This window comes from Odontomachus brunneus, unplaced genomic scaffold, assembly GCF_010583005.1.
Source record: "Odontomachus brunneus isolate Ranch 3 - 2012 unplaced genomic scaffold, Obru_v1 Obru_scaffold_042, whole genome shotgun sequence".
NCBI lineage: Eukaryota > Metazoa > Arthropoda > Insecta > Hymenoptera > Formicidae > Odontomachus > Odontomachus brunneus.
Genome location: NW_022639492.1, coordinates 538306 through 555581, shown reverse-complemented (window position 1 = coordinate 555581; position 17276 = coordinate 538306). Strand labels below are relative to the sequence as shown.

The 17276-nt window shown below is 40.8% G+C and overlaps 1 protein-coding gene across 3 annotated transcripts in view; it reads left to right on the top strand.

Moving 5' to 3' along the window:
• LOC116844563 (probable inactive tRNA-specific adenosine deaminase-like protein 3) overlaps positions 1-15724 on the top strand; it is a 15919-nt gene extending 195 nt beyond the window's left edge. Inside the window, exons 1-2 of one of the 3 annotated variants that reach the window (XR_004378098.1) lie at positions 1-32; positions 13375-15724. The exon at positions 1-32 is cut by the window's left edge and continues 195 nt beyond it. Coding sequence is in view for 1 of the 3 variants with exons in the window: in XM_032816253.1 (XP_032672144.1) it covers positions 3706-4986 (1281 nt within the window). In the remaining 2 variants the exon portion in view is untranslated. Of the gene's footprint in view, positions 33-3697; positions 8991-9127; positions 13114-13374 lie in introns of those variants that run through there. The other 2 variants (XM_032816253.1, XR_004378099.1) reach the window with 2 other exon arrangements.
• The last annotated feature ends 1552 nt before the right edge of the window (positions 15725-17276 follow it).

The window sequence follows — 17276 nt, the reverse complement described above, 5'->3', positions numbered from 1 at the left end:
CGTAACAGCAGCAGCAGCAGCAGCAGCAGCAGGTAAGAGAATACCTCGCGAGAGGTGTGCGCGTGCACAATGAACACGTGGCGTCGCGACGGCGCGTCGGGGACGCGCGACGACTGGGCTCTGTGTTCCTGCAACGCGACCGTCGCGACGTCGTGATTGACAGCTGACCGCCAAATATGACGAGCGACACGTCGCGCGAGTCAAGGCCGTTCCAGAGGAGACATGTTGCCGCTCCGTCTCGATCTCTCGAAGTCGCGCCGCGCGCGCTTCTCGCGGGTGTTCGAATGAATTCGAACGGGCGATTTTACGCGCGAGGAGAGAGAACGAGTGAGAAGGGCGGAGGAGGAGGAGAGATCCTTGTCGCGGAATGCGAGGCGTGTTCACAGCGCGATCGAGATGTCGAGACGAACGGAGAGTTCGTCGCGGTGCTCGCTTGTTGTTCGTTTTCCGTTATGTAAGCGCGTCCCTGCTTCGCGAGCGTGCAAACGGACGCCATCTCAGCCGACGTGAGGCGCGGATCGCGTCAGAATTCGAATGGACGCACCGCGCCTACGACGTCGCGCGAATTCGAATATGATGTGAGATTGAACGGAGCTCGTTACAGATGATACGAGTTTTTTTCTTTTCTTCTTCTCATAAAATACTGAAGCCGCTTGATTTTGACTTTCCATGCGGAAGTATAGTATATTGAGAAAATAATACTTGAAAATATTAATTTTCACGAATAATTGTGGGAAAATTAAAATTTTAATATAAATTAAATAATTAAACAATTAAATTTATTAAAACAATTTAATTATAAACTTAATAAAAAAAATTACATAATTAAATATATTTAATAATTTAATTATAAATTTAATAATATATTTTTATATATAAATATGAATAAAATTTAAATTTTTATATCTGTAGAGGAAGATTTATATTTCTCTGTGAGATAAAATTTATATTTCTGTAGAAATAAACATTCACCCCACAAATAAATATTCAAATTAATTTTTTTTTGAGTGTAAGTTGCGAAACGGTGAAATTGGAAGCTCACCAAATTGTCAAAATTGATAGTCATTACCGATAGACACTTACGTAATAATAATATAATTAGTAATATAATTGGGAGCACTGAATAATAAATAATAATAATTAATAGTAATGATAATTAATAGTATAATTATTAACCAAACTCGTTACAATAATGACTCTCAATTTTGACAGTTTAGTGAGTTCCCAACCTCATTATGTCTAAAGTGTTTTGCAGCCCACTGTATACATCGCTCTACTGTCGCTACAAATAAGATTTGACCTTCTGGTCATATTTTGCAACGATATCTGTGCGATATTTCACATTAGTAACTTACCCAAGAAGCAGTATTATATATCAGAATAAAAATTTTGAGTCTACATTAATTTTGAACTCGAAAGACTAAAAAATAAAAAAAGTTCGAAATGTATTTTATTATACAATCTATTATTCTACCATAATGTCGTAGTTAATTGCTGCTATTTTCTTTACATTGAGGCTTATTTATAGGTGTGCTATCGAGATCTATTAGATTCAATTATATTGTTTGAATTTTCTTTTTTGTAGAATTTTAATAATTTACAAAATTGATATTTTGTGAACTTATATCTGTTTAAAAGTATTTAATCTCTTTATTCTAGAGAATAAAGAGAAAATTTAAATTTTATTAAATTTTATTTAATAAAGAAAGTCACCTCTCTCTTTCTAATTTTTCGTGTGGAAACGTGTTTTTCTCCGCATATTTTCTGTCGATCTATTTCTCAGCTCAAAAATGGAGTATGCGTGTTATTACGATATTGTGATATTAGATATCGGTCGTATATATTGAGCAAAGTAGGTCTCTTAACAGCATCCAATGGCGCGTCGGTGGAATACGATTTTGTTGGGGAACTTGGGATTTCGCGTAAGAGTTCGCCGAGTATTTATGACCTGTCCAGTGACACGATGTACGCGCGTGGTGTGCGGCTTTCGACTGCAATCAACTAACATATATATCTAGTGCGTGTTACACAACTGAAAAACCTTTACGTAGAAATTTCTTTATGCAGCAAGAGTCAACTTGGGTTCACTCGTGTGTAAACATAATTCGGGTTTTCTTTTTCTGCCCGCTCTTTTAAGCAGTAGTGAATTTTACAATTGTATAATGAAATAATTTATTATTAGGAAACTCACTTTTGCATAGTATATAAGCGTTTTAGCAGTATATAAGCGCTATTATAGTGTCATTGATAGTAAACTTATATGCATATCGTTACAATGAACTACACTGAGAGAAAAAATATTTATGAAATAAGGAATATTTATTCGGTGAGTACTAATAATATATTTACTTATACACAAACTTACTAATACATAACTATTTTTCAAATAAAAAAATAAATTTTCTTAAAACTTTAGCCTTTTAATTGCTTATTCTATTTAAACAAAAGAACTCAAGTAAGTAAATATATTATAACAGTACCTACCGAATGAATATTTTTTATTTCTTAGATATTTTGTTTAGTGTAGAATAATAAACATATATGATTGGCGTAGAAGATATTATTATAATTTGTAGGGAGATTAATAATCCTTTCTCTCAGCGCATTTTTATTTCGAATTTCGTACGTAAAGTGTCGTAAAATTATTTAAAAACTGTCCCCATGTTTTGACCGTTTAAAGAAACAAATCCATTTATTTTCATCGTCACAGGGAAGCGTTGCGCATTATCATATAATAATACGTGATAATATACTGTTGTGCTTGCTGTGCGATTAGACATCACTGAGATCAAACTTGGCGCTTACTCTTGCACAGTCAAAATGAAGGGAAACTGATTCCCCCCTTCCCCAGTCTGAAACATTAACGCGACGTTTCGCTTCGTCCTCGCGCAGACGACGATATCATGCAATTGCGTTTAACTCTGACAATCGATCCGGCCGTGGCCCAAGTTGACAGCAATTTAAAATCGCTTCTACCCACGTAAAATGCACGGGTTCGATTACGATTAAGATTCATCCGTGGCGCAGGATCTGCCGCGTCCTTTTTACTCTCGTTGAGAGACCTCAATCAACGCTCCTGACCGTGACACGAGAGTATCCTTAAGACTCGCTCGCGGTCACGAAAAAAAATATATTGGCTAATTCGGCAAATCTGTAGTTCGTTGGAGATGAATTCCACTTTTACAGCTGGACAGATTAAATTATACGGTAAAGAAATTATATTTAGAAATTATATTTAAAAATTATATTTAGATTGTTAATTTGTTCATAGACCAAATCTATTGTTGCAGCAAATAATTGTTTACTGTGATGGAATCCATTAATATATGAAATTTCTATTAAAAAGTTTAGAATTATATATTTATATTAAACAGCCTTAATATAAGTATATCTTTACCGAAGAGAAATAATATGATGATGTAGAGTCTAAAAAGTGCCATTAAAAACCGTATCCCTATCTTCCCGATTCTTCCTTAATAATGAATTAAAAAATAACAATGTGACGATGTAATTGTTTGTGTCACGTAAGAATATCATGTATAAAAAAGGGGAGAGTAGCGAGAGAAAGTAATTCCTGCAAGGAATAAAGAGATAACAACAAATGACTCCTAGTTTAGCGACGTTCGATAGAGCGGCGCATCGCAAACATCATCGCCGAGGAATCTTCTAACGAAAAGTGAAGGCAGCGTCTTTTCAGGCCGGAAGATGTCGTCGAAGAGTGTCAAGATGAGCAGGACAGACACTACCATCAGAAGCTGGACGGCCAAGCCGATACTAAGTTCCGAGTTCACGGAGCCTCCAGTGCTGCAGGAAGTTTATGTGGGCCTCATGAAGCAACGGAAGAACACCTTGACCGCGATCCAAAGCATATCTACCATTCTGCCGGGATTTCATCATCTCAGACGTTGTTCCAACGGTAGGCTGCTCCTAGCTTCGCTCTGTTCGGATGAATCTTCGTCGACCAACGACCGCGATAGCACTCTCAGTGAAGACAAACTCAAGAGCCAGCTGAAGGAGAAAGGGTTTGATCTCTCCTTATTGGAGGATAAGTTCTATGTGACGAAAGTGCCGGCCAAGGCGCCGAGGACGAAGTCGCAAGCCAGCGAAGCGTCGAAGGTCTGGCCGGTGAACTTTCACCCCGACGTGGCGATCGAGAGCATAATCGACGGCTCCGTATTCAGCGAGGAGAACTTACGCGCGATTGGGGGGATCATGTCTCTGGTGATAGAAGCTGCGCGGCTTGAGGCGATCGGCGATGAGAGCTGTACCGGCGCCGCGGCGGTCGTCGATCCCGAAGACGGCAGGATCTTGGTCGTTTCCGCCGCGAGGATCGACCGGCATCCCATGTGGCATGCCGCTATGCTGGCGGTGGATCTTGTCGCGAAACTTCACGGCGGCGGCGCGTGGCGCTTAGACGACGAGGAGCGCGACGAGGCCGCGAAGAGACGCGCAAACGACGTCGGCGATGTGGAGGAAAAGCAACGGGCGGATTCGAGAGAAGACGTGGACGAAAGTGAGAACCAAAGGACGCGGCTGAGGAGGATCAAGAGGAGATACGAGGAGGACACGCCGCTCTGTTACCCGAAATCCCTATCCGCTTTAGCGTTCCCGCCGCAAACGTCTCTCGAGACGCAAGTGCCGCGGAAAGGACGGAGGAACAACGGCGCGAAGAGCGCGACCGCGCAGGAGGAAGCACAAGGAGGCGACGTACCGTGCGCCAACAAGTGCGGGCCGTATCTCTGCACGGGTTACTGGGTGTTCCTGTTGGCGGAGCCGTGTCCTCTGTGCGCCATGGCGTTGCTGCACTCCAGAGTCGCGCGGATCTTCTACGGCGCGACGAATCCGCGCGTCGGCGTCCTGGGCTCCAGGGCGGTCTTGCACACGACGCCGGGCCTGAATCATCGATATCGCGTGTGGAGCGGCATCCTGGAGCAGGAGTGTCGGCGTACAGTGGAGGAGATCGAAGCGCGCCGATGTAGCGCTTGAATCCGAGCCTGCCCGCTGAGGAGGACGACGACGCCCCGTGTGACCGTGCGGGCAATTTTCAGCGCAATCTTCGGGAACAATTGGCGACGCCGATGCTGTCGCGAAGCCGTACAAAAGAGAAGACGAGTAATTGCTGATGGACTGTGTTGCCGACGTCGTTCGTTCCTCAACGACTTCTTGTTCGTGAAATACGTTATTGTTCGTGTATACGAGAGATATTGTCACATTTTTACGTGTGACGCGTTACGTCATACTTGACGAGGCATCGCGCATACGCATGCACCGCCGAGACGAAAGAGATTCGTTTGTTAATTAAGGCAAAGGTCGATTGGCGAGTAACACGTCTTCGGTATTCTTCGCACGGAGAGCAAACAGACTGGTTGGATTAACCTGACAATTGCACGGTTGAGTGCGTTTTGATTGAAGGAAACGGGATTTATGGTTTTTAAGGGGATGATGCAGTTACGCAATTTGCACTGTTTTTTTTTTTTATAGAATTACGATGCCTGTACAGAGTGAAGGTACATACAGGAAAGAGACATTCTACAAAAAAATGAACACTCGGTTTACTTTCTTTTCTTTCTTTTTTTTAATTAATGATTATCTTCAACAAAGAATATTTTTTTGGCAATAGTCTTAAAATATACTTGTCACAAATTTTAGGAAATTTCGTTATCATGTATCATATTCAAGAGAAGAATTTCTTTTCTCTGCACAAGAACATTATAAAACTTTATCAAAGAAATAGTTGATTTCCTATACAAGTAAGCAAAACGATTTTTTCTTTTAATCTAACATTCTTCATTGAAATATTAAACCTCTTAGCATTCAGAATGTATTTAAGAAATAAATTTGACGCTTATGATGAGCGATCACGATGAAAATATAAACGGATATATAAAGTTATGAAACACTTAAAAACATTTACTTGAACGCGGTATGTATTTTTATAACAAATGTCAATATGTTAAAAGGTACCTCATATTGTATCAAAATCTAAAAGAACTCTTTTATTTATATATTTTTTGCATGCTCTAATACATTGACATTTATACTCTCGTTCTGTAAAAGCATTTGCAATTTTACGCAAGCAGATAAAAGAACAAACAACGAAACTGCAAGCTACGAAACTACACTGTCTTAGCATTAAGCATCGCCTTGAGAATCGAATTTCGTTCGTAAGAAGCAGAAATTCCGTTTTCTTCGCCCAAAACACGTTCATTTGCACCGTCATGTGAACTAATCTGTTTGCTCCGTGCAGCATACTCCCTTGTTCTCATACGCGACGATATTTGATTCATGCTACTCCCGGATCGATACTTTCAACATTCCCGATGGGACGATGATCTAAGCGAGACGAATTATTCCGGAGGTCCAGCCTGAAAATCTCATCACCTCGTCGACACGCCGCGAGCAGCGATAGCTTAGATATACCACTGCCGCGCGCCACAACCGGTTTTATAATTTCAATCGAAAGCAGGACGGCGCAAAAGACTTTACACGTGGTGCGGACGTGCGTTCAGGCCATTACGGCCGTCGTATATACGTGCAACCTTGACGCCTTGACGCGCACGCCTGCGTCCCGGACGCGTGTGCATGTGCGTCCGCATCTGCTCGAGCTTCTTGGTGTGCACGTCGAATTAACACTTGTGTTTGCTGTCACGCTGCGCGACGTGCCATCACTCTCTCCCTCCTTCCCTCCCCCCCCCCCGAGGGGATTGTGAAAACCATTTCTGTATATTCTTTTATCTTTTGTTACATTCAACGCGGTGAGACTTGTTTTTCGGCTCGAGTCGGTGGGTCCTCGCGCCTCAACTGAAGTATCGCTCAGTTTTCACCCTCTCAAGAAAATGAGGATAGGAGAGGACTGAATACTGTGATTCGCAATTGAAATTAATTGACGACGATGCCAGTTGCGCCACCGTTCGCTGCTTAATGTGCGAGCTCTTGCGGGGAATTAAAAGAGATGTTGGAGAAGTTGTTATTGAAGCTTCCAAGAAAAAAGGATATTTGTATGAAGCACCTGCCGATGATAGATTGCTACTGGCGTTGCTTGAAGATTACATTCTTCGCGAGCATTCATAAATTCACGGTCGCACGGAGAAGAAAAGATTTCATCGTCGCAGAGCTAATCACGGTTCGCTGAAAGTGTACTTGTCGCTGTAACTAAAAAAGAGCGCGGCCACAGCGTGGCCCACGCGGACATATTCTGCCCCTCTTTTAAAAATTTTAAATTTTCCAGTTAATGATACACTGATTTGAAGTTTATGTCTATATAAATGATTTGAAACGTGGGACGAGCAGATTAAGAATATAAAGTCTAAATATTATTCTTGTAATCGTTTGGGAGATAAACGGTCCGAAAGGTTACAATCTCAACAAACAGCCATACTATTGAGATTGCAACCCTTGAACCGTTTATCTTCTAAACGACTACGAGAATAAAATATTGAGATTTTATATTCTTAATCTTCTCGATTCTCAATCTTTTAAACCGAGTTCTAAGTTGAAGCTAAACTGAGTCTAAGCAGGTAAGTTAAATCGATGCATCATTTATTGGAATATTTCGAGTTTTACAAGATTCCACGGAAAAAGCGCGATATTTGGTCGCACTCTTTGCTGCTTTAGACAAAACTTGTGCTGCGGTTACGTCGATTTTACAGCTAAATGTAGCTATGCTTTTAAGTATCCTTATGTTACGACGAGACTCAGCAACCACACGTAGATTTATGCTGCTATAGCTAACTTTATTTTTCCGTGCGACAACGCCGATTGCAAGACGGGCCCGGAGCGTCGACGTTCGTGCTACTCGACGATACGGTTTGCGGCGCGAGCGCGAATCGTAAATCATCGGCGTGATTTACGCGCATGCAGTCGTCGAGCCTCGCGCTTCGATGCGCTGTGTCGACAACTCATTTAATTCAGCGGCAAATAGTCGTTTTCCATCCGCGACGATAACCGATGCGCGGTCTCATTCGCCGGCTATTTTTCTCTCGCGCGCCTTTTTTCCAGCCCGGCCTGCACTCGTTATCTCTCAAAGCGCGACGCTTTTGCTAATTGAGGAAAGAGATAGACTCGGCGAATTCGTCGCTGCGAACGCTTCGTGTTCAGATAACGTGTCGCTCACTGCTGCAAAAGATGTCCAGCACTTAATTGTACGATGCCGCGATGGGAACAACGACGATTCGCGTCACTTCGCCCGTACAATCCGACTCATTGAGCGCAATTTCGCGAGCACACCTGCAAGCACATGACGCGCGCGGCCCCTAGAAAGTGACAATAATTAATTAAGAGGATGCTTGCTTGATTGACGTTTTTACGTCAGCGGCTAAGAAGCCACGAGGTAACGCGCGTGCCTTCCCCGTAAATGGGTATTACGCATTTCCGAATTATCGGCACGTCAGGCAGAAGTAGTTTGTGCGGATTATGACAATATTGTATTTTCGCGATTTGCATAAGCTAGCGCAAACAGATCGGGCAGACTCGGCTTTCTCGCTATTTGCGCGTCAAACTCACATTCGATTCAGTTTGCTGGTATTTTAGCAGACGCACGGCGATTTCCGAGGTCCTTTGTCTCGAAATAATAGATATAGATAACAAATAAATCATAATAAATACTGAAATACATTGAGTGACATTTCGTTGATATGCCATCAGCTGTTTCCGCTCTTACCTAAAGTAAATCAGTAAAAGTATTGAAACAGTAAATGGAGCATATTTCATCGATATTCAGTGAGTAGCCATTGATTTAATGGAAACACTCTCACTTTACTGTTTCAACATATTTTCACTGGCCAGTGGAAATAAAATTTTACTGCAAAATATATAGAAAGAAGTTCACTATTGTATTAGTTTTAAGTATGCACTTAAAACTAATATAATCCAAATTAACAATCATTTTTGCATGCACGCCATTATTTTGTTTAAATATTATAATACATACATACAAAAAATTACATAAGAAGTATAATATAATTACCTCAATAATTTGAGGTAATTATATTTTCCCGACATTTAGATATTTAGAAACATTATATTTTCAATTCAATATTTTTGTTCTTTCTCCATTTTTGAAAATTATTTTTCAATAATAAGAATATATTTTTCTTTATTGAATATTATATAAAATATATGACAAATATTGACACAAATAACTTATCTTCATTTAACGTCATGTAATTTTATTCGCAGATTTGCGCGTCAAAAATAAAAGATATTTTCAAAATAGGAACGTTTTTTTCACTTGTGGTAGTACACAAATTCGTTATGCGCCGTACGAAATCGAACTTTTTGCGTTTGTAGCGATTATGGAGGTAAGAAATAACAGAAGGGAGGATATTCCCCACTTGGTCTGTCTAAGCAGACATAAGAGGGGAACAGTAGGCGCCATATTGGTCTATCAAAGCGCGACAATAAAGTACAAAACGCTATATTACTTTGGCCAACCAATCACATAGCATACTTACTCTCACTACCTAAAAAAAGCTTTATACTCCTTTCTGTTATTTCTTATCTTCATGGTAGCGATGGAATTAACAATTTCTATGCAATTTACGTGCGATTTGCACTGTGCATCAATAACAGTCGCAACCTTAACTACTAATTTAACTGTAGAATCATCGACGTAGGTAAAATTTATTCAGACTAGTGTTTCAAGCATTATTGTTCATGAAAATATGCGTTTTGTTTTTTCATCATAACTTTTTCCAACTTCATTGAATCGCAAAAGCATTGATAGATTCATTCAACTCCTCGATGTTTTCTACACCAATCGAAAAAAAAGATTGAATTTTGATCATTTCTTCGGAAGTTATAGGCAAATGAAAATGCGCTGGGTAAAATTTATTCATGTTTAAGGTTTACGTAACATTATGATGTTCAGGGATCTAAATAATCTCTTCAATAAGATTTTATTGATTGCAGTGTTTTATAACGGAGTAATCAGTCACAAGTGTAACATATTTCAGATATTCAGAAGAATATCTTAATTATACTTTAGAGATTTGGCTCGCGTCATTTCACCGATTTCTTAGTTGCGTGTTATTTGCAACGTGACGATCTCCGAGAGGCCGCGAGAACACGTAGATCTACTCACATCCGGGTCTTTTCGCGTTTTCAATAAAAAATAACGGAAAACGTCATGCACAACTTTGTTTATTGCGAGCCATACATCGTGGCTCGTCATGATAAGGCCGAGAGTCGCAGAACGATTCGTGGTGGTCGTTGATCTCGAAAAAGTCCGCCGGATGCAAAGTGCAAGGCGACACTCCGTCGACAACGATTACGGAGTAGGCGCATCGATACGAATCGTTGCTTAAGAAATATCGTCGGTTCGTTCAGTTTTCCAGATTGTCCAGTGAAATTCTTTCGTGTGCACACGTCTCGTCGCGCGTTCGCGTTCAAGCTTTTGCCGTGGACTTTGCGTGAAGCACGTTCAAAGATTCGCGGTGCATGAGTGTGTGTAGAGTGATCAGATTGTTGGCGAATATATCTCCAGTACCACGTTTGACAATTTCAAGTACAAATCTTAATTTTTTCCAATTTTAAGGCTCCTGGCTACTCGCCGCGGAACTCTTGATTGATGACATCAGAAGCGAGGAAATGTATGCCCGAAATTCCTTCAAAGTACATCGAAAAATGAAAGAATATATCCAAAAAATGACACGATCGATTAGGTGCATATCTAAAATACTCTGAACGCTGTCCTTCTGCTCCAACAATCACTAGATAACTGTAAAATTAATGTAGTATGTAACCTTCCATTTTAACCTATATTCTCTTATTATTTTGTCACATTAATGCTATATTATTATTTATTATGTATCATAATTATGGATCATTTAAGGTTAGAGTAACTTTCGATAATTGTTGAGATCGAACGTAAAAATAAATTATTTACAGCAATAATAAATTGTTTACAGCAATACAAGCAACAAATAATAAATCATAGTCATAAAATAAAATTATTAAATTTTAAATCAGTTTGTTTTAAACTATAAAAAACAATTAGAAGCATTTATGCGTAAGTTCCAATTATGGATCAGTAAATGTTTAACCCCGCGGGTTATGCGATATCCAGTTTTACATCGATAATGCCTATATTCATTTTGTTTTAGTTTATCTAGCGTAATGGTATACAAGATCTTCTAGTACTTTCATAAATTTTATAAAACTACTTTTAAATAAAACCACTTTTCGGCATTCGTTGTTTGGATTTTATTAAATATTAAAATATATGGGGAGATTTATTAATTATTTATTAATTATTAATTATAATTTATTTATTCATTTTATTTTAAATCCTTATACATCTTAATATTCGATAATATCCGTGCAAGACTACCGAAAACTGGTAGAGTGTCAATCACTTTTCTCCTCTCTATTCTAGATTTTTTCTTAAATATTAAGAATATTTGTGGGTATAAATAATTTTGGAATATAATTGTAAAAGTATTAAGGAATATGAAAGAATATTTTCCGTGTTTTCATTATAATATGAATTTTTAAATACATTAAGAACTCTAAACATGAAATTTATCCAGATGAACTTTTTAAACGTTACCGTTCTTAAAAACATGTGTTTCACAAAACTGATTTTTTGTTTTTTTATTATAATTTTTTTCAATTTCACTGAATCGTAAAGACATTAAGATTAGTATTCCTCAATGTTTTCTATACTGATTGAGAAAAAAGAATTGAATTTTGATTATTTTTCCGGAAGTTATGAACAAATAAGAATGAGCTGAGAGTAAAATTTATTCATGTTTAAAGTGTAACTTTTTGAGCTGTAAGGTTAACCCTTTCGTATCTTCGGCTTTCCTAGAAGATGTATGTTCTTTATTGGAACGATTATGGAAGTTCTTCTTGATTTTAAATTTACTATTAAAATTTAAATTCAAAATATATGGCGAACCCAAAATAGCAGCCATGAGAAACTCGAATGTTGATATATTTAAAATATGAGCTTGGATTAAGCTTCTTTATTACTAATTATAAATAGAATGTAAAAATTGAAATTTAAGATGATAGATTTCAGATTGTGACTACAAGAAAGACATTCATTTTTGACTACAGATTAAAGTCTACTATTCCATACCGATACTATCGATGGTTGTGGATGTATAGTTATGCAGTTATATAACTTCTACAAGCAACAATATATTTGCTAACAAAACGTGATTCTTTCTTCTATAAATTCGCTAAGTGAGATGAAGAAACTTTGAGGAAACATTGCTAATTGCCAGTTAAAAGTTGGATTTTTTGGAAAGTTTTATATAACTGTATTTAATCAAAAATATTAAATTTGGAAATATATTAATTTTTTACATATAGGCTTAATCTTCTTCTAATAAGCCAAGATAGAAGTCGATAAGGATACGCTATTTTTTTTAAAGTTATGATATTTCTTTCATAAGTGGAACATATGGATACTGGAGATATGCGAAAGGATTAATAAACCAAGTTTGACTCAAAAGTAGAATTAAATTCGAAATTAGGATTGTATCTTTTCATTTCGACGTACTTTGCGGGAATTCTGGGCCGTTTCCTCGCTTCTGACGTCATAGATCGAAAGGTTGCGGCGAATAGCCAGAGAGGATCCTTAAATATAATTTAAATTCACAGAGTTGCGAAGTAATCATAAAAATGCGACATTTATTACTTTGCGGATTATGTGAAAGAAGGAGTCCCGTAGGATACAGACGCTCGATTCTGGACGGTGCGTTTGCGTTCTAGGGGCCGCTTCTTGGTTCGCTACAAAGCGAACAACATACGCGCGACGGTGACCCAGCGGATTGACATCGATCAGCGCGACTACAGCTGATCCATTCCGGAGGGGAGTCGCAGCACGCTCGATTGTTTATAAAAGGAATCGAGAATGGAGCGAGACGGAGGAAGAGGCAAAAAAGAAAGAAGTGGATGCGATGAAATACGGACCGTAAATTACGAGATGAGGAAGACGATAACGTATTTATCCCAATAGCTGATGAAGAGAGTTCGCTGGAAGGCGGCGAATCGTGACGACGGAAATTTTACGAACAGCGAAGTCTGGGGGTTGACGGATGATTCCTTGGCGACTGTTCTTCTTGCACCTGTTTGCTCATTATCTTCATTATAATTATGCGTATGGTAATAATAATTGCAGAGACTAGGTGATTGTTATAATTCCGCGATCTGTCATTTTCGCGCCTATTCTATTACGCGCATAGTCGGCCATCTGCGTCCACCAATCGTGATGATCATTGCGAGAAGGTCTCGGGGAAAGTGTGTCCGCGGCATTACGCGGATAAAATGTGACGAAGCGCCAGAAATACGAAATAAACGCTATCGTGTAATTGCCCCCACGAAGCAACGAAATCATGAATATCACTGTCGCTTTTCTTGTTTCAGACTTCCCTCGTGTCGAGTCGACGCAGAAGTCGCCCGAGGAGTGTGCGCGAGGTCGGAAAATTTCGCGGTGAATCGCGAGACCAATAGAGCGTAGTCAAACAACGCTAGATCTGCTCGGCAAACAGCCGTGCAGGTCGAGGTGGTGCCCGAACGCTGGGAATTAACATCGCTGGGAGAGACGTAGTCGGCACGTGGCTGACGACGACGACGACGGTCACAGACACATCGGCACCTCGTCGTGACGTTCAGCGACGTTGAAACGCGCGCGGAACAAAAGAGGAACACCGACGCGGGACCGTTCTTCCCGGCGCACAGAAGGAGAAGCGCTCGAGGTCGTGTCGCGTCGCGTCGCGGAAAGCCACGATATCAGAGATAACGTTTCGAAACTAATTAATTCGTGCGGCAAACAGACTCCCGCGACTCGTCTGTCGCGGGACTACGACATTGACGATCTTAGTCGTCGGCTGCCAGTCGCGAAATACGGCGATTCACGAACCACTGCTCGTCGACCGTCGCTCAACGCTACCGTCCTGGAGTCTCCATCGCGATCTGAAGATCCTCGGTATCCTCGCGAGCAAGATCAGCCTGGGCTCACCAAGATAGAACTCAATAATAACAACGACAACAATAATAATAATAATAATAATAATATTAAAAGCAGTCAGATAAAGCGTACATCTTTGACGATCAGCAACGCGCCGTGACGTCGCAGCTGATAAGTAGAACAAATAACCGTCGGGGCTGCTCTGCTCTTCGAATCTGCAACGTCTGCAACCAGAAGATAAGTTCGAGGCCGCGCATCTCCGCAGATAAATTGAGAGGCTATCGTGCGGCGTGCATCGAGTTGCGGCCTGACAAATTGGTGGAGACTCGACCTACGCGTCCGCGGTGCGATCGTGAGGCTGTCTGCTGCTCCGAGACATCCAGGTGACGATCGCTAGGTGGTAACGAACGAATTCGCCTGTGACGTAACATCACCAGCACGGGACTACGCTGGAGGAGGATAAAGGAGTCGCGTCTCTCGTTGATCAGCACTGAGTGGCTTCAATTGAGCGCCGACCCTCGCGAGTGGTGCCCATTGGCCAAGCTGTTAATTCCTTGAGGCACGATTGGAGCGAATCACTCGCGGACGTTCCAACATTCGCATCGGCACCTCGAGTCATCGAGCAATACGCCGGCCATCGTCTAGCCGAGCGTGCTCGGCTACTTCTGCCGTGTTTCCTCGCCAGGACCTCGCGTGAGCCTGAGGGAACGAAGGATCGTGCACTTGTGGATCTTTAGTGCTCGTGCAAAGTGAACACTCGCTGGGACAGGCTAAGCCAACAAGCTGATCCGCAGAGTAGCACGTGTTAGGAGCAGTAGGGTCGCAGTGAACGAGCCCCAATATCACGAGGAAGTGTTGGCCGACACAGGAGAATCAAGAAGCGCCTCTCCGGTATCGTGGTGAACCTCCGAGGTCCGCGTGACGAGAATTCTAATCGCATCCGACTCTCCCGGCGACTGAATGGCCCAAATCTACTGGCTGCTGCTCTTTGAAAGACTCTGACAGTGTCTCCTCGCGCGATCACGGCGAGGCCATAAGAGAAAAGCAGACACGGCAGATATCGCGGCTAGGTGGATACTCAGTCCTTTTGGTCCCGCCTTTAGGGGAGACTTGCCCTAAAGGACTCTCCTAGACCTTCTGCCGCTTTCAGAACAATTCCGGGGAACGTGGCTGAGAAAGAGAAAGACAAAACGGTACGCGCCACTGACGTCAACTACAACGGGCCTCGTTCTTCCTCTCCGGGATCAGGTTTTTCTTTCGGACGGCACCATGGAGCGAAGGATCCTGAAAATGTGGTGATAACGGTTAGGCGAGGGCGCCTCCGATACCCAAGACACTATCCAGTGTGTGAGCCATAGTCGTTAGAGAGCGATCAAACAATAAATCTCGCGACGTCGAGCCTAATCAGGCTAGACCCGAGCAAGGCCCGTTCATTCGATCCCTCGAGTTCTCACGACAAGCGCCACGAGAGGTTCCACTGCGCGCAGAGGGCTTTTCACATTGCGAAGTGCATGTCCATCCTCGGGACGACGATCCAGTCGAACTGCGGCATTGCGGGATCAGTCGTCGCAGCGTAGCCCCACTTAGATCCAAGTGCGAGGAGAGGCGCGAGTCTCCCACGGAAAGGCGAGGTCTCGATCGAATAATTAAGGTGTCGCGTGGACACCTGTTTACCTCGGAAATGTTTCCGGTTCTGCGTGACTGACATCTCCTCTCTTCGATTCTTCATCGGAGACGAGAACTCCTTCCCGTTGCTTTTCACGCGAGGAAGTCAGCACATCAGGGAGAGAAGGCAAAACGCACCGAAGAAGGTTAGCAGAATATTCATAAGGATTGTAAATTAAGGATTATTAAATATAAATATACGGAGAAAACGTCGATTACAAAACGACGTGATCGTTCGACATGACGGATTATTTGTTAGAAGGCATTAGAAGACATCGCCTATCGATCAATGTCGCCGCCTATTGTACAATAATTTTGCTAGGATTGCGCGCGCGTTTTTAGCGAGTTTCTCGGGGAAATCTGATGTGAGTACGATGTGGCCGAATTGTGCAAAAAGTTAATCGATTATCGCATGACGCACGGGCTTGCGCTGTCATGCCAGTCATATAACTTAAATTGAGACGTAATGCGGTAGTGAGAGAGATATGATTCCTGGAAACGTTAAGAGACAGCTTTTTCTTGCTGAAAACATCGCACAAGTGTTAATCATCGCGCGTTTAACCGCGAAGAAACGGCGACCAACAAGAGTAAACATTATTCAATTGAATCATTAATATCATTTTGAAGCGCAGATTATACTGCTCTGTGTGAATTATGCATTATTTATACTTGTTGGCGATATTGAGGCATCGGTGGTGATTTTAAAAAACAAATAATCTAATTCGTCTGTTATTTTTGAGAATTGATGTGTACTCATGATGATTTTTGTATGAAAAACTGTTTTCGCAATTCAGATATCATTATTACGCACACATCGGCAAAAGTTAAAATTAGAAGTCAAAAGAATGTTGTGCAATAATTTCGTAATGCTCTCCAAAAATGGGATGAAGCACAAGTTGTGCTTAAAAATTGTTTTCTGTTTATTATTTGCTATTTATTTTAGCAGGGTTTTTACACATTTAAACGAAAATTAATAAAGATATTGATGTGAAGTTTTGCATATACTATTTATTATGGTTTGAGTATAAAACATTACTTAAAAAGATTGAAATTTCGCCCAGGTTCTTTGCGCTGGGCGCAATATTGCTTTATTCTTCTTTTTTATTTAATATTCCGGGGAAAATATTAATTCTGGAAATTTTCCAAAAGATTTATCCAAAAGATTCAGATTGCTGCTTCAGAAAATTTCATACAATTTTTAAATTTTTTGATCCCATTCGTCTCAGATCATTACACGAGCTGTTATATCCAGAAAGCCGAAATTTAACAAAATGGCAGCACTTCCGTGCGCGCGCAAGCTATAAGTCACACTTTTCCTCTTTCTTTCCTTTTTATTTACGATAAAATATATTTAAGATCTGCAATATACAATATATAATATACAAAGTGTCTGACAATTATTAACACATTCGTTGTGTGTAGATAATACTGATCAAACACATGTGCGCGATAATACTTTGATTATCCTTAATTAGTAACTCAAAATCTACGTGATTAATTGCAAAATGGTAGAGGACTTTTTTGTTCAGTTTGAACTAATATACAAGTACACAACGGTATCACGCAATTGATCTCGGGCGTGATCATTCATCAATCTTCTTCAATTAATAACTTAAAATTTCACGTGGTTGTTTACAAAATAGTAGAAAAATTTTATGTTTAGTTTGATGAATTCTACTTGCACACACAACGG